Here is a 23,265-nt window from a genome sequence, read left to right as displayed (position 1 = left end):
TAGACGTTTTGGAGAGACCAGATTTTGATGGTTTGGACATGTCCAGAGGAGAGACGGGGACTATATCGGTAGAAGGATGCTGAGGATGCCAGAGAACAGGGCTAGAGGTCGACCCAGGAGAAGATACAGGGATGTAGTGAGGGAGGACATGAGAGTGGCTGGTGTTGGGGAGGATGATGCAAAGGACAGGGTGAAGTGGAGAACGTTGATTGCAAACATTCACCCTGTGAAGTGGAGAATTTTTCTCAGGAAATTAAAGTGAGGCATCAGGAATGTTTGCTGCCCTAAGCAGCACCGTCTCCACCAGACTCCACAGCAGAAGTCAAGGGCCCGGGAGTCAGACAGTCAAGAGTTCATCCGGTTTCAGTGAGCACGAAGCCACGCGCCTGTTTTAGCTCATGTCCGAGTTCATCTCATAGCGTTTGCCTTTCTGACAGCACAGAGCCAAACACCTGTTTGTGCCAAATGCACGAGAGACTTTTTAATGTCACGCCTCATTCTAAGAACTCTGATATATTTTCCCCTTCTGCCAAAAAAGCACGATGCAAATGCAGAAGTCAGGTTTCCACAATCAAGGATGAGGCTATCTAAACAAAAACGATCAAACTTTGGACCATTGAAGACCAGGTCATGCCAAATCAATCAGAAATATCTGATGGACTTCAAGCTGGACAACCTTCCACTGGCGCTGCCTGGGAAAGCACGTCAGCCCGACTTCTGGGGAAAGATGGCCCGGCTCTGGCCGGAACACACCCTGCAGCAGCGAGGGCGTGTGCACAGAGGAGACGCCAGTTCATGACGAAGGTTGCTGCTGGAGTCAACGCCGAAGGAAGGGCAGCGATAACACGACGTGTAAAATGTAGAATCCAGTCGATGTTTCTTTGTTTTTCTGCACCGATTAATCATTTAAAAGTTCATACGAAACAGAATGCAGGTTGTTGTCGAGACACAAACTCCTCATAGAATGAGAACATGGATGTTTTTCCCTTAGTGCCCATCTGGAATCTGATTGTGTCGTAATAGCACAAATATAAAATAGTGGAAAATATCTTGAATTGCTCAATCCCCAAAAAACAACAACAATTGATGAGCAAATTCAGACTTTTAAGAAAAACATTTATTATTTTCATGTTAATTTAGTCAAGGCATGTACTTCATTCACAAAATAGGAACAGTAAAATTAATCAGACAAGAAAAATATATATGTAAGCATCTTCATACATTATCAATTTATATTTACACACATTGTAAAACAGGACATCGTAACAAAACCCTTCTAAATGCAGTAAGCGAGTCGTCAGAGGCAAACAATCTGCAATGCTGAACGTTGTCGGGAAAAGAGTGATTCACTGACGTTTTTAGATCCTTCTTTCATTTTTACAGAAATTTGTATGGCTTTAATTATAAAGTCGAAACAATAGTTAGGCTTATTTAATACGTGACACGCCCATCGAAGTCACTTTGAACACCAGAATCACCGTTAGCACGGCAAGACACACTTTTACAGAAGCTGCTTTTGAGCAGTCACACCTTATGTACACCGATGTAAAAATCCTATTACTGCAAAGAAGCACCCCCCCCCCCCCCCACAAGACAAAACGTATTACAAAAGAACACTCAATTAGGCATTACAAAACACAAGTACACTTACGTGTCAAAGACAAACACCCCAGGGAACAAATATTTTTAGAATGACAAATCCAACGAGTGATAACAAGAATGAAGCAGACAGATGTACAGATTAGTCTTTTCTTTAAACGTTGGGGGGGGGGGGGCGATCGGCCTGGATTGAGATCTGACTGCTCTTTTATCAGCTAAACTGACATCAATCCACAGCGAGCCTTTATGCATCGGGCAACATGAGCAGAATAGTCTGATCAGCTGTTGGTAAAAAGGGCATAAAATAAATACACAAGGACTCAAAGGGTCAGAGGGAGCCGGTGTAAACATAGTCCAGAGGAAGGCTTGGAAACACAACACTTAACAGCACTAACTCACTCTGCACCACAGAGACAGCCGTAAACCATTTAATCACAGGAGTCGAGTTGGGAGGTTTGCCCACGGTCAGTTCAGGACAAACCCTGGGGCAGTGACCGTCAAGCTCGGCCTCCAATCTGAATCTATGAATAACAGAATGCATTGAAAAGGGACGCCATTCATTCAACTGTTATTTGGTGACACAGACAGGAAGTCCATTCACATGTTACGCTTTCTGTGATGCTATTAGACCTACAGCAACATCCCAGATGTTTGTCAAGTTCCTTTAACAGCTCAAGGTCACTCCCAAAGCACACACCGACCTTACAAGGCGAGCTGATGTCATCAATACGTCGATTTTTTTATTTTTAGTTAACCGGATGGATTCAATTCACCTTCACTTAAAATAAAATACACATTTTTGGATACTGCATTTTAATAAGATGAAATATCTCTAAAAGAAAACTACACCTGCAAATAGACTGAAAGTAAATTGAGCCCTGAGCCACATGTTGATATCAGCTAACAGCGTTTGTCTCCCCCTGCTGGCGAGCACTGATATTGTAAGGACATCACAGCCCACGACAGGCAGGAGGGACACACGGACAGTATCAAATACCGTCACGACGTCCGGCAAAAGGTTTGGTTGTGATAGCAAGTGAGGATAAAGGTTGTAAACACTTCAGATTCAGACGTTCCGCCAACTCAGCCCTGAATAAGAGCTTGTGTCTTCATCAAGGCTGAAGCTGCACCGAAACAGGGCGTACTGTTTGGGTTAAGAATCACTGATCAACATTTGCTATATGATAAACTGATCAAACTGAAAAAAAGCATAGGAAGTGCTATAATGCTGCACATTGCACAGTGTGAAACAGTTCAAACTGCCCACGTAAAGGCAGCTTAGTTTAACACAACGTTGCCATAACAATGCATTTTATTGGTTCTTAAAAAACAAAAACACTGCCAGTTCAACTTTTACATGCGCTCACACACAGAAAACCCCAAGATCATCCAACATCAGACACTCATGATGCTTTTTTTTTTGGAGGTGATAACAAAAAAAGCAGCACCCCATTTGATGGACATTGATAACCAACAAAGTGCAAATGTGCCTTCTTGTGCTCTGTTATCCAAAACGGCACCACCAAAGGACTACAGTCCACTGTTCTGTTAGATAGTCCAGGCTCTGGTGGAAAACATCCGTCTGAAAAGGTGCGGACCAAAAATTCCCTCCGTTATGAGTCAAAGACAAAAAACAAAAAAATAGAAAAAAGGTAGAGTTATCCATATCTGTGTTTCTGAAAGGAAGAGAGAGAGCTACTAGAAAAGAAAACATGCTGCTCCAGGCTGCCGCTCTTCAATGCAGCTTTGTGCCAAAGAAAACAAGTCCTTGCAAAATCAGGAAACAATTGGCACGGAAACATTCTCATTAAAACGAGAGAACGTCGCTCTCACTCCCTCCTGGAGTCTCATTTTTGTTCATTAATTAATGCTTCAATTGCGAGGAAAAACGGCACGATGCATGAAATACGTATAGAGATGAACGTGTTACTGTGTTCATTTCATGTCCTGGGGGGGGGGGGGGTTAGTGCCGCAGGTGCATGTAAAATAAATGAAGTCCATAGTTATTCTGAACGAGGCCGCGCTGGAACACCGTTTGTCATTGTGGCAAATGAAACTGTGGCGTTGCTTAAGGCATCGAATTAGATGACGAGGAGTTTGTCCTGTGGAGCAAAAAAAGAAAGCTCACAGGCACATCTCTGTTGATTCCAGTCAGTCTCCCCAACATGGTGACGCACAGGCTGGCTGCCGACTCACATTCACCTGGTTAAGACTCGCTCTCCAAGGACAGTGTAATGGTTTCGCTTTCAGCTGTAACACAGAGAGGTCGATGAGGCAAACTGGACGCCACGCAGAGATCCGATGCGTGTCGTTTCTACCTTAGCGCTCACCTGATGTGAGGGCGTTACTCGCCAGATGGTCTCCGATGTCGTTGGCGTGCTGCTGGTTGACGAAGAGGCTGTTCTGCGGCTCGTTGAAGGGGCCCACGGAAACATCGGCAGCCCTGGAAAAATCCACCACAAATACAAAATGATGCGCCAGCAACGCATATCCGAAATATAAATAACTGTCAGAGACTCCCGTCAAGTAAATATTTTATTGCTACGAAGATGCATCACCTCTTATTGGACTCTGGGTGCAGGTTCACCGTGGCCTGCTCCACATCGGCGTTGACGAGCCGCGTCGGGAATGTCAGACCGTCTCCCTGACTGGAATAAAGAGGGAGAACAGAGGAAAGTCAGGAGAAGTTGCACTCGACTTCTGCTTTAACTGCAGCTAAGCTAACTGCCCCATTCGTTAGCATGAAGGCACTGGTGTCAGATTCAGGCGGCAAGATCATTCCCTTCATTACAATGTAGATTCAACTAAATAATTATCATTTGAGAAAGTAGGTCAAGAGTTTGACTGTTTGAATTCAGCCAAACATGAATATTAATGTCCATTTTTGAAAATGTAGACCGCTGGAACGGCCCTCAGCAACGTCTCGGTTACCTGGTGAAGACGGGCAGCAGCCAATACTTCTTCTGGTCTCCAAAAACCTGAGCGATGTTCTTCCGGAAACCCAGAGAGAAGCCGTTCTTATCGGAGCCTGTCCTAAAGACCGGCGCTCTGAACGCCTCTGCGAGGACAGAGAATAGCACACGGAACATTTAACAACCGGTGACAATGGAAAAGTAGAGTATTTTTAAAGAGTCGAGGCTGGACAAAGACGCGTTGTCATTTCATTGCGTGTGATCGTTACCTATTGTCGACCGGTTCTTCCCCACAAGCCACAGGTGGTAGCTGAAGAGGGACAGAATGCTGATACAGAACATCGCCGCCACAAAGAAAAGGAATAAGACGTGAAATTTGGCTTGAGGGTCTCGTACTTCGTTCTCAAGTTCATTCTGGGGGGGGGAGAGACAGGAGAGAACGAGGGCGAGAGAAGATTTAATGACATTTTTTTACGTAACATTTATGAAAGACAGGAAATGTATGCAAGAAGGCAGGCAGAGAAATAGAAAAGAAGAACAGAACCACACCAGCGCGTGCACGTTGCAACACAACACAAGGCAACAAAGTGTGACACGAAAGGCTTGGATCGATGGCGCGATTACCTTCGGGCAGTTCTCTGCCGATTTCCTCCGACAAAGCTTTAGTACAAATAGAAAGAAAGCCGGTTAGCAACGCCGGGGGAGAACGGGTGGGAGGGGAGGAAACATTTACGGTTACGGTTAGGGGGCACACATGAGTTAAAGCCACGTTGGGAGAAACGGGGAGCGGCTGAAGGTACAAAGTGTTCCATGGATGAACAGGAAATCGTGTTGGTCCCAAAAAAAAAACACGGCAATGACAAAGAAAAGAGAGAGATCCGAGAACAATGGCCTAGTGTGTGACAACCGGGTACGACGGCGGGAGAGGTCAGGGGGGTGAAGGGCAAGTGAGGCCAGAGAAAACAGAGGAGAGGTCAGCGCCACGCACAAACGAACACGCTGACGGTACGACGCGACTCACCGTCCAGAACTTGATGAAATACTGCAGTACGGTGGCCGCAATGAACAAACAGTAGACCAGCGAGTACGCCAGGAAGAGGATGAAAAACTTGTAGTTGGAGAACCCCACGCAGTTGTTCACCCTGAAGCAGCGCGCACGCACACACGCACACACACACGCACAGGAAGGGCATGTTTAACATCACTTCCTGAAAGGCGTCCATGATTAACTTGTTCCTGAACGCATCGGGCGACAGCGCGCTCTGAAATGTCAGGCTCAAACGCTGCTCTGGTCGGGAACGTACCAGGGACAATGGTGGTCCATCTTCAGCACGCACCTTCCGCAAAAACAGGCGGACAGAAAATAAACATGATTAAAAAAAAAAAAGAGAAAGAGCAAGCTGCCGCTGGATAAATAAAGACTTCCCTCACATGTCACACGCAGAGCAGTGGTGACAGCGGTCCGGCTTGATCACTTGACAGCGGTCGCAGTAACGGAGAGCTGCATGGCGTCAACACAACAGGTTCCTCGTTATCGGACGGAGAGACAGGAGAGGTTCGAGCCGTCGACATTCGGGCGTACCTCCAGCTCCCGTGCGAGAGTAGAGCGGCAGCCTGCCGGCCGCCCTACTCAGGATCTCCTGCTGCGACTCCGGCCTCTCTTCCTTCTCGTATCGCTCCTTCTCGGCTTTGGGGAGGCAAAACTGAAGTGAATAAAAAAAAAGAATCAAATCTAGAAAGACACTTTTTTTTTGGCTACGTTTTCCCCATTATGGAATAAATATTACTGCGCAGTGTTTTTGGTCAAAAGAATAAAGACCCCCCCCCCCCCCCCCCCATCCTTGCTCATACTTGTTCCCATCAGCCTCACTTTCACCATCTGCTACAGCGGAAACCAGAACGGGGAGAGGATTTCGGTTTCCACGGCAGCATTCACCAGGAAACAGTAAAACATCCGAGGAAACTTTACTCTGCAGAAGACACCGTGTCGGAAATTCTTTCTTCCCATTAACCTTTCCTCAAATTGGGAATCTTACTGTAATTTCTCATCGAGGCTGCGAGGAACAAGCACGCTGCAAAAGATAGGGGAAAGAAACACAAACATGGTTTTTGGTACCTCTTTGGAGGGGTTGGCAGGTTTGGTGAAGATGGTCTTCCAGTAAGACCACACAAACATGATGAAAGAGAGGTGGAAGAAGATCAGGTAGGCAACTGGGTGGGGGGGGGGGGGGGGGGGGCAAAGTGTCAGAGACAAACAGCATCGCTCGGCGCCGTTAAAGAGTTACGTCTTAAATACATTTTGATTTGTCAAGACACTTACTCTGCTCTCCTGCACCCTTGATGGTGACTGCAACAGACAGACAGAAAAAAAAATCATTACATAAGAAAATAGAGGCAATCAGTGCATATAGATCGGCCCGGGAGCTCATTTAGATGAAAGAAAAATGCTTTAAAAACAACCACAAGTCAATCAAATTCAGAATTCTAGTTCTGCCTCGGCTCATGTTCACACACAAGAAACGTACAAAAAATGTGTAAATACACACACACACACACAAAGCCATGTTAACATTTTTAGCACCATCCTCCAGACAACAAGACAATCCAGCCACATGATCAAGTATGGGGCTGATCCCAGACACGTGACAGCCTTCCTCCACAGACAGCCATTTTCCATCCACGAGCGCCTAAGAGAACTTCATCTGTTGTCTCAGGGCAGGACTGGAGAACGCTGCAATCTTCATGTGACTCTTAACAGCCGATTCAAAATACTGAAGCAGACTAGAGACTCAGGGGGGATCCCTGAACCCAAGTGTGTGTGTGTGAGAGAGAGAGAGAGAGAGAGAGAGAGAGAGAGAGAGAGAGAGAGAGAGATTTATGGAAGTACACAGCTTGTTATTTTCATATAGACTGAACATATATAATTAGACCCTGAAAACAAACTTTGTTGTGATGCTCATATATGAAAACGTTTGGGAACTGGAGCAATAAATCAGTCCCAGTTCAGACCATAGTAAGGAAAATCAGTCCCAGTTCAGACCATAGTAAGGAAAATCAGTCCCAGTTCAGACCATAATGAGGTAAGTCAGTCCCAGTTCAGACCATAGTAAGGAAAATCAGTCCCAGTTCAGACCATAATGAGGTAAGTCAGTCCCAGTTCAGACCATAATAAGGTAAGTCAGTCCCAGTTCAGACCATAATAAGGCAGATCAGTCCCAGTTCAGACCATAATAAGGCAGATCAGTCCCAGTTCAGACCATAATAAGGCAGATCAGTCCCAGTTCAGACCATAATAAGGCAGATCAGTCCCAGTTCAGACCATAATAAGGCAGATCAGTCCCAGTTCAGACCATAATAAGGTAAATCAGTCCCAGTTCAGACCATAATAAGGTAAGTCAGTCCCAGTTCAGACCATAATAAGGCAGATCAGTCCCAGTTCAGACCATAATAAGGCAGATCAGTCCCAGTTCAGACCATAATAAGGCAGATCAGTCCCAGTTCAGACCATAATAAGGTAAATCAGTCCCAGTTCAGACCATAATAAGGTAAACCAGTCCCAGTTCAGACCATAATAAGGTCGATCAGTCCCAGTTCAGACCATAATAAGGTAAATCAGTCCCAGTTCAGACCATAATAAGGCAGATCAGTCCCAGTTCAGACCATAATAAGGCAGATCAGTCCCAGTTCAGACCATAATAAGGCAGATCAGTCCCAGTTCAGACCATAATAAGGCAGATCTAAACCATTTAATTACTCTAAATTCTAGAGCCATCAAAGGCAAACCTGCAGCCGAGCAGCACCAGCAGGCTAATTACAGCCCGTCTGGTTAGCCTTCAAATCCGGACAGCCTTTACCTCGAGTCGACAACCAGCAATGTCAGAAGCGCGGTGAAGGCTGCTCTGTGCCCAGCGCGTAAACACCTTTAAATCCTGCCCGAAGCGCCGGCGGCTAGCGTTTAATTAGCTTCATCTAGAGTCCGCGCCTTCACCATTGTTGAGCAGCCGTCCATCTACTTCCGGCTGCCCAGCGGCAGCAGCAGCAGCTCTGTGGACGGACACAATGAGCAAACGGCAGACGGGACTCGTACTCACACACGCACAGCTCCACCACGTAAGCGTAGTACGACCAGCAGACGACCAGGGCGATAAAAACCACAGGTATCCAAGCCAAGCCCCGCTGACAGCATCTCAGGACGTGTGTGGGCGCCATCTTTAGTCTCCTCGCTGAGAAGGGAGTGTCGGCGTGTGACGTCACGCGAGCCGAAAGCCAATTTTGTGTGCGTCGTTAATATAAACCTTACGGTAATTTGGAATAACGACGTTTTATATGTAAGCGTAAGTGGTTTCAAAACTACGACAGAGTATTAGGGCCATTCTAAGACATTTTTCTTTACATTACGAGAATAAAGGCGTAATATTGTCCATCTATTCTGGAAATGTCAATGTGTTCTAACTTTTTGGCAGAAACATTGAAAAACACTTCATTATGCATTGGAAGAATGTACTAATTGGCTTGTTTGAATCTAATTCACAGAAAAGTGACTGAGTTTATTAAAGTCATCTTTTATTATTGTTGTCAAAGTATCATATCTGTTTATGTAAATGTTCTGGAAAATGGCCTTGTTTAGCTGCATCTTACAATAGCTTCAAACAATACATCATTTCAATTAAAATGTCTGAGAAATAAAAGACAACAATTAAGATTATTGGTATTTGTACTGTATTTCATGTGTTTTCTTGAACTCTGACCCCCCCTAGCGTTACAATATGTTTCCCCTTTACCCATCTCTTCTATCTTTTTTAAATGTAAATATTTGCACTGTTTTGACTGAGAAACTCAAGAGATTTTTTGAATCATTAAATGTTTTTTTTAATATTTATTTTATTTTTTACTGACTCCATTCTGACTCCTACCCGACTGTGTCAAATTCCATAAACATTGGTCAATAATCAACCAAGATATTGAGGAACAAATTTTGAAGTGGCATTGATTGCAATGTTACCGAAGATTTCAAAGTGATCCAGAATCCAGGATGCACCATGTACTACTGGTTATAATAGTCACTGGCCAAAAAATTCCTACGCATGTATTTAGTGTTAGCTACGACCTTACGATGTCGACTATCGACCAGTGTGACTGTCTGTTTTATGGACAGGCAGTCCATAGTACGGACATTATGTCACATGCATGCAATGTCCTCTCACTAAGTCAGCCCTGCTGCAGAGACAGAGTGATTATTACATTAATACTATCAGAATCATTGTAGAATTTATTCTTTTAATATCAGATATCGTCATCTTGCAAGACTTAATAATTTAAAGCGTGAAGGCAGTAAAAAAAAAAGAACAAACGCAACAAGTTAGTGCTTTTTAAGGGCCAGTGAATATTTTAGAAAAATCATACACTTAACTGTCTGATTAAAGGCAAATTAATTAATGTCGAATTAAAATCCAGGTGTCATTAATCAAAATTAAACTGAACCAAAGGAAACTCTTCCTTCTCATAGTCTGTATTTGCCGGTACTACATGAAAGTGTAAAGTTAGATATTAAATAAGTAGAATACTTTGAATACTCCGGCTACCCTTCATAATAGTATTTTAGCCCAATACCAGAATTTATTTGTAAATATTATTTTAATGTGGGCTACACTGTATACACAATAGCAGCACACCAGATGTACACATACATGTACATGATTGTTATGCTTTTATACATTTTAATGTGATAACTCCGTTTATTGTGCTGCAGCAGACTTTGCTCTCTCCCAATAAAGTCAGAGTTCACTTGGTTGTAACTTTAACAAGTCTCAAAGGGCGGTGCTGCTTTCGATTGAAGGAAGTAGGCGCTGAACGTTCGGGCTGACTCCTGTTGGACGCGATGGACGTGAATCAATACTTGTCTCGCATCGGCTACTCTGGCCCACTTGAACCCACGCTGGACGTGCTTCGCGCGGTCCACAAGTGTCACCTGCATTCGGTGCCGTTCGAGAACCTCACCGTGCACAGCGGCGGTCGAGTCACGCTTGAGCTTCCGCTTCTGTACGACAAGATAGTGAAGAAGAACCGCGGCGGCTTCTGCTACGAGTTGAACGGCCTTTTCTCATGGCTACTCAGGGAACTGTGCTTCCACGTCACCTTGCTCTCAGGCCAGGTGAAGAACGAACAGACCGGTTCATATAGACCACCTTTTGATCATCTGACCCTCATGGTGAGCCTCGACGGGCAGCGATGGTTGTGCGACGTCGGCTACGGTTCCAGAATTTTCCTTCTCCCCCTCTCGCTGGAGACCAGTGCCCCCCAGGAACAGGGCCAGCGGGTATACCACATCAGAACAGACACGGACGTGAGGGCTGTGATGTGGAAACCGGAGAAAGCACGGGAGGACTGCCATTGGTCAGAGCTGTACAAGTTCACTCTCGACCCTCGCCGCTTGGAGGACTTTGCAGAGATGTGCCAGTACCACCAGAGCTCGCCGTGCTCCCTCTTCTACTGCAAGTCCATCTGCATGCTTCTAAAGCCAAGCGGGACTCTCGTCTACATCGGCCGCAGACTGGTCAGCACCACATTCCCAACGATGGAAATCACCACCAGGGAACTCAAGGACGAGGAGATCCAGGGCATTCTGGCAGAGCAATTTGGACTTGTGCTCAGTTCTACTCTCACACCAAAGGATGAGAAAATCCAACCCCAACCAGGCTCCACTGGAAACAAATGGTCTGATGACACAGACGTGTAAGACATGACTTTCTTATTAACTCACATTTAAATTAAAAATGTCATACTCTGTAATCTTGGTTTCCCTAACTCTCCTGTTTTTTTTTTTTTATCCCATTCAGATGTCTGTAATCAATGAGGAGAATTGATTGGTGACAAGTTGGAGAGGAATCATCAGCGCTGAGGTTCACATCTGTTCCAGGGCACGGACACGTTCTCCTCTTAGCACCTTAGCTTGTCCCTCCCCCATCTGAAACCTCTGTGGATCAGCTACAATGTGTCTCTGATGTGACTTAACGTGATCAGTATAATCAATATAAAACGAAATGTTCTGTCAGCATGTAATTATATCGTGGAATTCCCTACAGTAACTACGTTGTAATTTGCTCGTCTCGATAACATGCAACAAAGATACATTTTCAGTTTGATTTAATAAATTAAACGTACACTTTAAGATGTACAGTGGCCATTGTATTAATCCGTATGCTTCTTTTTAAAGACAAAGTCTGAGTTCAAAGTATTTACACATGTACATTTGTCAGGCAGGACTTTACAAAGCAAAGCATGAATGACAATACAAATGTTTCTCTTCAAATCAAACCTCTGTCCCTAATCCTCCTGCCGCCTCCATTTCTTATGGGCTTTTATTTAGCCGTCCCAAAATTATACTGCATTTCCTTCCCATCACGCCTTTCATAAGCATGAGAGAGAGAGAGAGCGAGAGAGAGTTCAGGGATTTAACATCATCCATCTTATCCACCAAGATCCAGAAAAGGTTCCAATCGATTCTGGTCCCAAGATCTAAAAATCAATAAACGGTGGATGGAAAGGGAAGATGGGATGCGGCAGGGCAACGTGTGACGCTAAAACCATTCGGCTAGAGGGTTGGATGGTGGGACTGAACTTGCTCTGCCGGTTTTCCTTTCATAGTTGACTCGCCTGTCGAACCAGACTTGGTTGTAACTTTAACAAGTCTCAAAGGGCGGTGCTGCTTCCGATTGAAGGAAGTAGGCGCTGAAAGTTCGGGCTGACTCCTGTTGGACGCGATGGACGTGAATCAATACTTGTCTCGCATCGGCTACTCTGGCCCACTTGAACCCACGCTGGACGTGCTTCGCGCGGTCCACAAGTGTCACCTGCATTCGGTGCCGTTCGAGAACCTCACCGTGCACAGCGGCGGTCGAGTCACGCTTGAGCTTCCGCTTCTGTACGGCAAGATAGTGAAGAAGAACCGCGGCGGCTTCTGCTACGAGTTGAACAGCCTTTTCTCATGGCTACTCAGGGAACTGGGCTTCCACGTCACCTTGCTCTCAGGCCAGGTGAAGAACGAGCAGACCGGTTCATATGGACCACCTTTTGATCATCTGACCCTCATGGTGAGCCTCGACGGGCAGCGCTGGTTGTGCGACGTCAGTTTCGGTTTCAGATGTTTCCTTCTCCCCCTCTCGCTGGAGACCAGTGCCCCCCAGGAACAGGGCCAGCGGGTATACCACATCAGAACAGACACGGACGTGAGGGCTGTGATGTGGAAACCAGAGACACGGGAGGACTGCCATTGGTCAGAGCTGTACAAGTTCACCCTCGACCCTCGCCGCTTGGAGGACTTTGCAGAGATGTGCCAGTACCACCAGAGCTCGCCGTGCTCCCTCTTCTACTGCAAGTCCATCTGCACGCTTCTAAAGCCAAGCGGGACTCTCGTCTACATCGGCCGCAGACTGGTCAGCACCACATTCCCAACGATGGAAATCACCACCAGGGAACTCAAGGACGAGGAGATCCAGGGCATTCTGGCAGAGCAATTTGGACTTGTGCTCAGTTCTACTCTCACACCAAAGGATGAGAAAGTCCAACCCCAACCAGGCTCCACTGGAAACAAATGGTCTGATGACACAGACGTGTAAGACATGACTTTCTTATTAACTCACATTTAAATTAAAAATGTCATACTCTGTAATCTTAGTTTCCCTAACTCTCCTGTTTTGCTTTTATCCCATTCAGACGTGTGTAATCAATGAGGATAATTGATTGGTGACAAGTTGGAGAGGAATCATCAGCGCTGAGGTTCACATCTGTTCCAGGGCACGAACACGTTCTCCTCTTAGCACCTTAGCTTGTCCCTCCCCCATCTGAAACCTCTGTGGATCAGCTACAATGTGTCTCTGATGTGACTTAACGTGATCAGTATAATCAATATAAAACGAAATGTTCTGTCAGCATGTAATTATATCGTGGAATTCCCTACAGTAACTACGTTGTAATTTGCTCGTCTCGATAACATGCAACAAAGATACATTTTCAGTTTGATTTAATAAATTAAACGTACACTTTAAGATGCACAGTGGCCATTGTATTAATCCATATGCTTCTTTTTAAAGACAAAGTCTGAGTTCAAAGTATTTACACATGTACATTTGTCAGGCAGGACTTTACAAAGCAAAGCATGAATGACAATACAAATGTTTCTCTTTAAATCAAACCTCTGTCCCTAATCCTTCTGCCGCCTCCATTTCTCATGAGCTTTTATTTTGCCGTCCCAAAATTATACTGCATTTCCCTCCCATCACGCCTTTCATAAGCGTGAGAGAGAGAGAGAGAGAGAGAGAGAGGGTTCAGGGATTTAACATCATCCATCTTATCCACCAAGATCCATAACAGGCTCCAATAGATTCTGGTCCCAAGATCTAAAAATCAATAAACGGTGGATGGAAAGGGAAGATGGGATGCGGCAGGGCAACGTGTGATGCTAAAACTATTCGGCGAGAGGGTCGGATGGTGGGACTGAACTTGCTCTTCCGGCTTTCCTTTCGTAGTTGACGAGCCTCTGTCCAACCAGATACCTGCAAAGAGAGATGATTAGAATACTTATATCATCATAAAACGTATTGACCCTTCCAGCATCAAAATTACAATAATTAATATTCTGATGTACTTCATGTGAGCCTTGGGGGGGAAAGTTTCCTTTGTTAGCTAAAAACCATTCTTACTTGTCATTCTTAATGTGTTCATAAAGTCGTTTGAACTGGCGGATCTGGAAGGAGAGGATTCCTACAAGTGAGACCACCATGAGGAGGAAGGGGTAGATTCTCCTCTGCATTAAAATCTCCATCTCTGGGGTAACGCCTGCAAAACAATGAACCCCAGTTAGACATTGGAGCCTCCCACTCTCAGACGCCGTAGCCACTAGTCAGTCATCTGGGATAAGAACAAGCGTATGTTGGAGGAATCTCTACAATTATAAACACCCTGTAGGTATTCAGTACTCACCAACAGCAGGCACAACTCCAGTAGCGATTATATACGGCACGCATAAGGAGAGCAGGAGCACGGCGATCACCGGGGCGGCCAATTTACGGATGATGAACTGCAGATCAATGTTGCGAATTCCATTTGCATAAACCTAAGAAGGAAGGGAGCTTCAACACGGGATCTTCTTAAATGTTCAATGATTCAACCGACCTACTACGCTTTGTGTCCTGCTTTTACAATAAAGTGTAGCGCAAGAGTTGATTCATATGAATATCGGGAACCCACCTGTTCAATAACAGTCTTCAGCCACCACTGAGGGCCCATCAGCGTTATGGCGGCAATGATTTTGGCATGGAGGACTCCGAGAGCCCAGTCCTGTAGGTGAGAGGCAGATCATTGGACGGCTATAAGAACTGGATTTAGAGGTGCGCATCTACATTGGAGAGGGGGAAGTCCCACATTCGTACCTGCCAAGGATAGAAGAGGGGCGTTTGGTCCAGGGGAACCCTGAGTGGCGCCACGATGACCAGCTCAAACAGCAGGCCCAGGAGCAGCGGGATGACTCCAGCGACAAGCAGAGCGACAACCACGGTCTTCAGAATCTACACAAAACAACACGTTCTACCAGTTTTACTTCCATTCAACGGTGCCAGACGCCATGAGATTACTGCTATTCATGTTCCAGTAAATCATGGACAACTGCTTATCAACTTGTAATAAATAATAGCCTTCAGGTTCGGCTCTGGACAATTAAATGGGTGGAAGGAGACCAGCTAATTATCATTGCCAACAACATAGACTTCCCATCGAACCCACCATGAGTGTCCACTCCTGCACCTTGAGCATGATGACTGTGCGTCCTTGGGGCATCCAGGCGAGCACCACGGTGATCCCACGGATGGAAAGCCAGCATACATACAGGCCGCAGGCTGCAGTGTACAGCTCGTGGATTTTGGCGCTCCCTGTCCAGAAGGACATCAACCAGCGGCCGGTAAACACTGAAACACGAGTGGGAAAAGCAAACATGACCCCCCCCCCACTTCAACCATTTCCAACTGTACAGTGATCAGCCATGGAAGAGAATTACTATTTGAGCTCAAACGTCAAACGGGACCAGTGACACGGCAGCGACATACGAACACGTCGACCCTTTAAAAAGGACAGCTGTGCTCACAGCTGGTATTTTATTCTACCACACCTCACCTGGTAGGGTGAGGCACAACAGGCTGGCCACCAGCAGGGTGATGCACATGAACGCTATCAGCAGCACAATCTGGAGAGAAGAGGGCAGACGTTTAAGAGTAGCAGTGGGGGGTAGTGGGGTGGGGGGGGTGTGTTCCACACTGAAGTGAAAAATGCCGACTCTCACCCTGAATGGGAATCGAAGCGGTCGGTGATAGGGCTGGAATCCCACTGGACCTCCTTGCTGCAAGATGGCCTGATGGGCCGCGTGCAGCCCCTCGCCAACAGCTGGCGCAGGGTTGTTATTGTTGTTATGCTGACCCGGAGGAGGATTGTTGTTGTTGTTGTTGTTCACAGGCTGGTTGGCATCATTGTCCTCCTGCTCCCCGAGGAGGTACGAGTGGAGGTCTCTGTGGGGGGGGGGTTTAACATGCGTTAAAGCAAATCAAAGAAAAGCCACACCTTATTCCGAAACTGCGTGATGAGGTAATGACAGAATGGCAAAAGAAAAACAACTCATCAGCTTACAATAAATATCCCGCACTGACTGTCCAGGCCCTGACGAGGCCTTTGAGCCACTGGCGAGTGTGTCCCTGCTCCAGAAGAGCCGGCAGCACAACCTGAAGTAATAAGAGCTCCAAAGAGAGCTCGCTGACTGGAGCATCACTGAGGGGAAAGAGGAGGGCGTGGTCAGAAGAAGCAAGGACACGCCTTCTAAACTACTTTAGCCAATCAGATTTCTGGCTAAACGATTTATCTTGCTCCTGCCTTCCATCAAGCTAAAGAGGACGCCTCGTGCACCGCTTCAGGAAGGAAAAGCAGTGGTTTCCACAGCTTATCGCCGCGCTGACCTACATTTCCATTGCAGCCGGCTACCTGTAGAGCATGACGTTGTATGGCAGGAAGGCAGGCAGCAGTAGTTTGATCAGCCGGATGGGCAGCCACAGCATGAGCAGCACGATGGAGCCGAACACCACCACCGACAGGATGAACCGCCGCAGGTGTCTGTAGATGGGCAGGTGAATCATTTCCTGCACTGGGTTAAAATCGGGGTCGTTGAGGTTTCTCAGAAACCACAGCACTCCCGGCCTCAGCACCTGATGGGTGAACGATGCCCAAGTTAGGGACACACTTTTATGCTGTTATCGTAGAGAGAAGCTGTGCTGTTAATACCTCTCTCAGTAGGAGGATGAAGGAAGCGAAGTAGAAGACGTAGACCATGCCCACAAGCCAGTGAAGGAACATGGTGGTACCAGGGGCAGACTTAAAACTCAACTCTCTGTCTTTCAGCGAGGCGTCGAACATCTCCTGCAGGATGAAGAAAGTAGCGCCTTAAATCAAGCTAACATTCAGACTGCTTCATGTTCAGTGTTGCACATAAGAATGTGCCAGATGGTAAAATGAGTTATAAATAACATTTGATTGATTAGACCGTCTGTTTTAAACTGCTTTTTAAACAAGTGTTTCTCTGACTGGAGAAAGGGGCTAACTACATTTACATGCCATTTAAATGTACCGATGTTCCATTTATCCATAAAATAATTGCCTATAAGACCGTGATGACTAAAACGCTTTCCAGATTGGCTTGAAAAACAAAAGTGTAAAACTTAGTTGGGTGCAGCCCTGAATTAAAATTGATATTTTATTCTATACCAAAAATATTTCCTTCATTAAAATGAAACCTGCACTTAAATAATACCAGTTTAACAAAAATACAGAGATGGAACCTTCAAAAAATAATGAGTCAGGAGGTCTTACTAAAGAGCAGATGTCCAGCCACCAGCCGCAGATGAGGGGGAAAACTCCAATTTCCACAACGACCAGCAGCGAAACCTGCAATGAAAGCAGATATTTATGCTTCCCTAACACCATCCGAGTGTTCCCACCAAGGAAGGTCCATTTTAATTAGACAAGGACTCAGAGGCCTTACTTTAACAACGATGTAGCAGACTCCCAGGAGACGTCGAGAACGCTGGAACCTGACCAGAGCGGCCAGTCCCTTTAATAAAAAACCATTAAGGATAATCGATGCTTACACATCTAAACCAGCACCAACGCAATAAAACACATTTTGAGACATCAGCCAAAGGGATTTTGTTTCATTTAGGTTTTATAATTCAATGTTGGGAAGGTGAGCGATGGAGTTAGACCCAAGGATACATGACAGAGGATGAGAGTCATGGCCAGCAGAATATAGCCCACTATGGTTGTGATCAGGCCTTCAAAATGGGAAGCTTGGACCTGAAGAAAAGCAAAGAAAATGTATTCAAGTGATGTAGTTTAAGAGACTATAAAACATTACAAGGATGAGAACAGTCAACTTACATAGTCCTCAAAGCCAAGACCCACAACAGAGAAGTGCCCGATGTGGTAGGGACAAAATGCTAAACGAAGATAATAAAAAAAAAAACATTCATCACTTCATGGCACGTTAAATCGGAAATATTTTGATCTTAAATCAAGTGTGCTCACCAAAGACCAGGATGAAAAGTGTGTTGAGAGACACCACCCAAAAGACATGCTCCTACAACGCAAACACACAGGAGGCTTACAAAGTCACCTAAAATAGTTTCTTGAAATTTTTTAATAAAAAAGACTTACCAAAAACACCAATGAGCCATCCAGCCCGAGCATCTGAAAGGGAAATGTAAATATATATAAAAACATGTGAACTAAGGTACAACACATATAGAAAGAAGCTTGGTGTGATCTTGGGACGGGACATGTGGAGTTACCCTCTCCCAGGTGAGTTCCTCTGCTGCTCTGTCCCACTCCAAAGCATTCCAATTCATGTCATCTACAGGTAAATACACCAGCTTTAGACAAAGTGAAAATGTCCGAGTTGAGAACTTAAGCAGTGTCTATATGAGAAGCACAAGTGATATTCTACACCGCTGATTAAGTATGGCCACAGCATCACAGCGACTTGCTGACGGCGTTACGTGTTTGTCCGGCAAAACGTTTTTAAATTGCCTTTTAGCAGAAGCAAGAGACAGCAGTGACTGTTACCTTCCTGAAATGGTTTTTGCTGACTATTTCTGATGCGAATTGCAAAGCAAACCACGAAGGATTTTTCCACTGCTTTCATTTGGCTGTAATGAATCATTTATAACACATCACAATTCTTTCATGGCCCCTTTTCTTCCTTTGTCTCCTGCAAAATCAAAGCATTAACTCAAGATAGCAGCACGGTAGGGGGTAGGAATCTGATGGCCGAGGTTCACAAATAAATTGTGATGCATTGGCAAACAAGACAAATGGGGCCATTACAGGATCCATTTGTTTGTTCTGACAATAATCTTGTTTGCTTTGATTTTCCTGGAGATGAAAAATATTGGAAACACTTAATTCATGATATTTTGTTCCATTTAACTTGCCCATTAAATGCAGACTGTTTTGGGATGATACAATTTTTAATCTTATATGGCAAATCATTCCAGCATGTATCCATAAAATCTGAAGATGGAACACAACGCTAGTTCAGATGGACCGTGCTGATATTAATCCATACGTACATCAGTATGGACCAACACTCTAACTATACCAGGCTGAGGCATATCAGTATTTACAGCTCTCGGTCAAACTCCAACCTTGAGCTCCATTGTTGGGGTCTGCATCTTCAGCTGCTGCTCCCTCTTCCTCCTCAAGATCAGGCTCATCTCCCTGATCTGGTGGGACATCAGGCGGCTCGGGCTCGGCTTCATTCTGAGCTGGTGGATCAGGAGGAACAGGATGAGCTGCAGGAGGTTCGGCGGCTGCTCCCTGGCCCGCAGCTTGTGCCTGAGGGGGGAGGAGAGATAATATGTGGCTTAATTTTATGCCACGACAGTAAGTGAGACTGTGTGCAGATTTATTGGGGTCAAGTGTGACTTTCTTGTACCTAAAAAAGCAGTTATACGAGTTGCATGTCAATAATTACAGATTGCAGTATTATTGAGGGTCTAATGGACTTATTTTACTTTGTGTTCAGACAACAGAAAGTCGTGGACCTCATTGGCTTGTCCGGCTGCATTCGGTGGGGGCGGCTGGTGCTGCTCTAACCACTGGGGAGCTCCACCATGGACGATCTGTTCTCTGAGCCACACCAAGCTGATGAATGCACACAGCGTGCAGGTGACCACGAAGCAGCCCTGAAGGCAGTCTGCAAGCAGGTTCTCTCTGCAGGAGCAAGAGACATTAACACACACACACACACACACACACACACAAAGCCAAAGATAAAACAAAACGTAAGCTACTGGGAGATTAAGAGCATCAACACGTAAAAAACTGATTAGCGATAAAGGTTAGCTTAATTTTCCATGCTTGTGTGTACAATAGTAGAATCCTCACTCACGTAGAGAGCATGTCCAGCGGCAGCGTCAGAAGGGAGCTCACAGAGCCAGTAAACAGACACTTGTAGATGCGACCTGAGATAAAAAAATAAATAAAAAAAAGGCCTTTTGCACGATGGAAATCTTTCAGAACTGCACAGAGATGCGTCTTTCAACGAACACCAGGTGGGGATTTACGCATCTTGGAGCCTCTGCAGCGTCACACATTAAGCCTGCATTTACTTACAGGCAGTGAGAGGAACCACCCCAAGCCACGCAAAGGCCACCAGTGTATAATGGAACCAGTAGCGTATCGCTGTGCCCACACTGGTCAGCAGGCCAGCACAAATGTCCTGGATGGGCAGACGCGTGGGCATGTCTGGCGAGTAGACTGCAGAGGACGAAAGCGTGACCTTGAGATTTTAAGGATCTTCTCATTGTGGTCTGTGGGTGAATTCTGATATCATTTAACTTTCATACGTTCAGATGTTAAAAGGACTAAGACAAAGAGAACAAAATAAAGATATTGCCCTAATCTGTTGGACAGTATGCAAGAAGCCGGAGGCTGTTCTGCATATTCAAGCTGAGGATCCATCAGTGAGTACTTACTTGGAGTGAAAGCAAATCTGTGCTTGCATAATTCACAGTACTCCTTCCTGCTGTGTTTCAGCCACTGGACCAAACTGCAATACAAGGTTTAGCAGGTCAGAAGAAGCAGACAAACAATATGCTGGGGGAGAGGTTTTTAGAAACCTGATAGAGCACAGATGAATTAAAAAACATCCATGATCATCTTCCAAATGGCAAATTAATAACATTCAGCATATCACTGAAACAACAAAGTTACAAAACTGTCTGATTTTTTTCACCTCGTGAGACATAAACAAAGTTGCACAGTGTTGAGCAAACACCATCCATATAATGTCAGCGCAGTGTGAGATTTTAAACTGCACATCAGGCGGTATAACATGTAACAGCATGACCCTGTCCCTGCTGCTAACTCTTACACCAGCTGCTAGTTTAAGGTGGGAGAACAATCCTACAAGCTGTGTTTCTATCTTTTATACAGGAGAGGACTGCATAAAAAGGAGCTTGTGATTAGATGAGGACGCAGAGACGGGTCTACCGACAGCCTGCCTGGGACCTCTGGACGCAATAAACAATGACGAAGAGCATTATTACATTCCACTCTCTTATTAGCAGCTATCAAAAGCACTGTGCATTAGTTATTACTGAGCTGATTTGTGATTGTGGGTTGCCCATCCTAACTCCATGCCAGTTTGCTGAGATTTAAGCACAAGCAAATTGTAACGCGTGTTCTGCTGTACATGTGTAAAGAAAATCATTTGTAAGAGAACCCTGAAACGAATTCTGAATCCGACACCTCGCAATCCATATCGCTCAGATGAATGACAATTAAACCTTTATCACATATTGTGTGTCTGAGAAATGACTGTGGAGGGATGTCAGTAATTCACTTTTATTTTACCAAGCAAGCACATGGACACGAGATAAATATATCACAGGTTAGCAACAGCCTGCACACACACGCAGCACACAAAAATGGTTCTAGAAAAGGTTAAACAATCGCCACAGAACAATCCAGATATGGGCTCTGTATCCTGCCTGGGAAATGTCCATACAGCTGACCCAATTGTACCCAGAGACATCCGCACGCGGGGCAGATGAGAACAAAACAATATCGCCAAAATGCTAGGGGCAGGAATTGTTCTCAGCAGGCCTAAATGTCACACCTAAAACTGAAAATTGATGATCTTGTAGTATTTCTTTTCACGAGAAATATACTCAGCCAGAATTACAAGTTACTTCACTTGTAATTCATCTTCCTGACTACCATGTATTTATTTGTAATGAAAGTTTGGCAAGTTAGCACAATGCATGAAATATGGACTTCAGACTTGGGGAAACACGTTTGTCTGAAATTGCTCCTAGTTTGACAATAGCAATGATCATTCTGATCAATAAGATTTTACATTTTCAGCAAGGACAGAAACCAAGCCAAAAAAAAAAAAAAAAAAGTGCTAGTGAAACATTAAATTGTGTTTTCTCACAAAAGTAATACGAGTTAGAACTCAAGTTCTCACAAACGTTTGCGGGTAGTGGGTTCCTTAGTGGAGAATCAGAATCAGAAGTCGTTTATTGCCACCGTCAGTGAGGGTCCGCAGACGAGGAAAAAGGGAAGGTCACAATATTAATAGCCGAAGAGCCATTAATACTTACCATTCCTGGTGGATGAATTTGATACTGCCAGTGCAGACGCAAGGGTGGTACAGAGGTTTGTCTGGGGTCCCCTCTGAGCGGCACACACGACAAATATCCGCTGTACACACAAATAAACAAATACAAATTCACATAGACCAGACGAAAATATGTTGGTGGGGGGGGAAACAGAAAGGGGAACAGTATAAGTAGTAGATTAAAATTCTTGGAAAAATATTATACAGAAATTTGACAGTCTTAACATGAGAAACTTGGTCTTATTAATTAAAGTCGTAATTAATAATTACAGTCGTAATTAATAACGATATCACCAGTACTTCTTGTCCTTCCGGTGCTTTTTAAATATTTTGCTACTACACAATAATGTTTCATGTTGAACTCAAGTACTTACAAACAACGTAAACCGGACACAACATCGATAAAGCTACGTCAATGGCCGTATGCTAACTCGGCTACATTAGCGACTAGCAGGCCAGGGTTTTCGGGGGTGAAATTACGTAGCTAACCCAAAAAGGAGAAACAAGCAACGTTTTACCTTCTTCGGCGGTATCCATGTTGTTTGCTCGGGACCGGTCCTTCCAGGAGTAGAATTACGAACCCATCAACGAAAGGACAATACTGTTCGGCTAGCTAAATTAAGCTAGCGAGGTGAGCGTGTTCTCATTTGTCGAATGCATTGACAATCGTAAAATGGTTCCTCCCCCACACAAACTGCAAACCAACACTTGCTTCGTCGTTCCCTCTCACTGTCAGACTTCGGCTTTAAGCAACAGGTTTATTTAAATGTAAATGAATAAACGTGAAAGAAAAATGCATCCTTGCGTGCTGCTGAAGTGACAGTTCAAACGTAGGAGACAAATGGCTAGCTGAGCTGGCTAACGCATGCGCAAAACGTCGCTGGAGTAGCCGAAGCTGTCATAGGCAGTTCACATCATGCGTCAAGAGGTCCGCCATATTGGGACGGTACTTGTTCAAGATTTAAACAAGCTGTGGGCAGCTGAGATGTCAGTTCTGTGTTCAAAACACTTAATTATCATCATTCTATTGTAGTTATACTG

The 23,265-nt window shown here is 45.0% G+C and overlaps 4 protein-coding genes across 4 annotated transcripts; 2 read left to right on the top strand and 2 right to left on the bottom strand.

The window, feature by feature from the left end:
* Nucleotides 1-3,805: 3,805 nt before the first annotated feature.
* zdhhc20b (zinc finger DHHC-type palmitoyltransferase 20b) lies at nt 3,806-8,720 on the bottom strand. Its single transcript, XM_068747891.1, has 12 exons — nt 8,603-8,720; nt 6,832-6,858; nt 6,628-6,722; nt 6,094-6,214; nt 5,943-6,012; nt 5,816-5,848; nt 5,533-5,653; nt 4,781-4,925; nt 4,531-4,657; nt 4,158-4,247; nt 3,930-4,042; nt 3,806-3,849 (listed from the first exon to the last, which is right to left on the bottom strand). Exons 1-12 carry the CDS (start codon nt 8,718-8,720, stop codon nt 3,806-3,808), a joined length of 1,104 nt encoding a protein of 367 aa, XP_068603992.1.
* A 1,669-nt stretch (nt 8,721-10,389) lies between these two features.
* LOC137904062 (arylamine N-acetyltransferase, pineal gland isozyme NAT-10-like) lies at nt 10,390-11,247 on the top strand. The gene has a single exon (XM_068748227.1). It carries the CDS (start codon nt 10,390-10,392, stop codon nt 11,245-11,247), a length of 858 nt encoding a protein of 285 aa, XP_068604328.1.
* Nucleotides 11,248-12,240: 993 nt separating this feature from the next.
* On the top strand, nt 12,241-13,405 carry LOC137903621 (arylamine N-acetyltransferase, pineal gland isozyme NAT-10-like). Its single transcript, XM_068747750.1, has 2 exons — nt 12,241-13,122; nt 13,224-13,405. Exons 1-2 carry the CDS (start codon nt 12,272-12,274, stop codon nt 13,231-13,233), a joined length of 861 nt encoding a protein of 286 aa, XP_068603851.1. The 5' UTR covers nt 12,241-12,271; the 3' UTR covers nt 13,234-13,405.
* A 110-nt stretch (nt 13,406-13,515) lies between these two features.
* Nucleotides 13,516-22,806, bottom strand: LOC137903620 (E3 ubiquitin-protein ligase MARCHF6-like). The gene is made up of 25 exons (XM_068747747.1): nt 22,743-22,806; nt 22,208-22,307; nt 20,576-20,649; nt 20,214-20,357; nt 19,990-20,062; nt 19,643-19,811; nt 19,244-19,433; nt 18,389-18,450; nt 18,255-18,287; nt 18,126-18,177; nt 17,979-18,037; nt 17,814-17,894; nt 17,584-17,652; nt 17,412-17,486; nt 16,827-16,961; nt 16,530-16,750; nt 16,182-16,319; nt 15,841-16,063; nt 15,675-15,744; nt 15,288-15,469; nt 14,939-15,073; nt 14,757-14,846; nt 14,490-14,622; nt 14,210-14,345; nt 13,516-14,062 (listed from the first exon to the last, which is right to left on the bottom strand). Exons 1-25 carry the CDS (start codon nt 22,759-22,761, stop codon nt 13,975-13,977), a joined length of 2,751 nt encoding a protein of 916 aa, XP_068603848.1. The 5' UTR covers nt 22,762-22,806; the 3' UTR covers nt 13,516-13,974.
* Between the last annotated feature and the right edge of the window lie 459 nt (nt 22,807-23,265).

Source organism: Brachionichthys hirsutus, chromosome 14 (genome assembly GCF_040956055.1).
Source record: "Brachionichthys hirsutus isolate HB-005 chromosome 14, CSIRO-AGI_Bhir_v1, whole genome shotgun sequence".
Taxonomy (NCBI): domain Eukaryota; kingdom Metazoa; phylum Chordata; class Actinopteri; order Lophiiformes; family Brachionichthyidae; genus Brachionichthys; species Brachionichthys hirsutus.
This window is presented reverse-complemented; position numbering and strand designations above follow the sequence as displayed.

Excerpts from the sequence above, each read along its gene's own strand:
- zdhhc20b (XM_068747891.1), bottom strand. The coding sequence starts at position 8,720 with ATGGCGCCCACACACGTCCTGAGATGCTGTCAGCGGGGCTTGGCTTGG. Across the intron at positions 6,859-8,602 it reads CGTGGTGGAGCTGTGCGTGT|TCACCATCAAGGGTGCAGGA; the intron begins GTGAGTACGAGT and ends TGTCTGTTGCAG. Across the intron at positions 6,723-6,831 it reads CAAGGGTGCAGGAGAGCAGA|TTGCCTACCTGATCTTCTTC; the intron begins GTAAGTGTCTTG and ends CCCCCCACCCAG.
- LOC137904062 (XM_068748227.1), top strand. The coding sequence starts at position 10,390 with ATGGACGTGAATCAATACTTGTCTCGCATCGGCTACTCTGGCCCACTT.
- LOC137903621 (XM_068747750.1), top strand. The coding sequence starts at position 12,272 with ATGGACGTGAATCAATACTTGTCTCGCATCGGCTACTCTGGCCCACTT.
- LOC137903620 (XM_068747747.1), bottom strand. Across the intron at positions 14,346-14,489 it reads TGGAGTTGTGCCTGCTGTTG|GCGTTACCCCAGAGATGGAG; the intron begins GTGAGTACTGAA and ends ATTGTTTTGCAG. Across the intron at positions 14,063-14,209 it reads GAACACATTAAGAATGACAA|GTATCTGGTTGGACAGAGGC; the intron begins GTAAGAATGGTT and ends CTCTCTTTGCAG.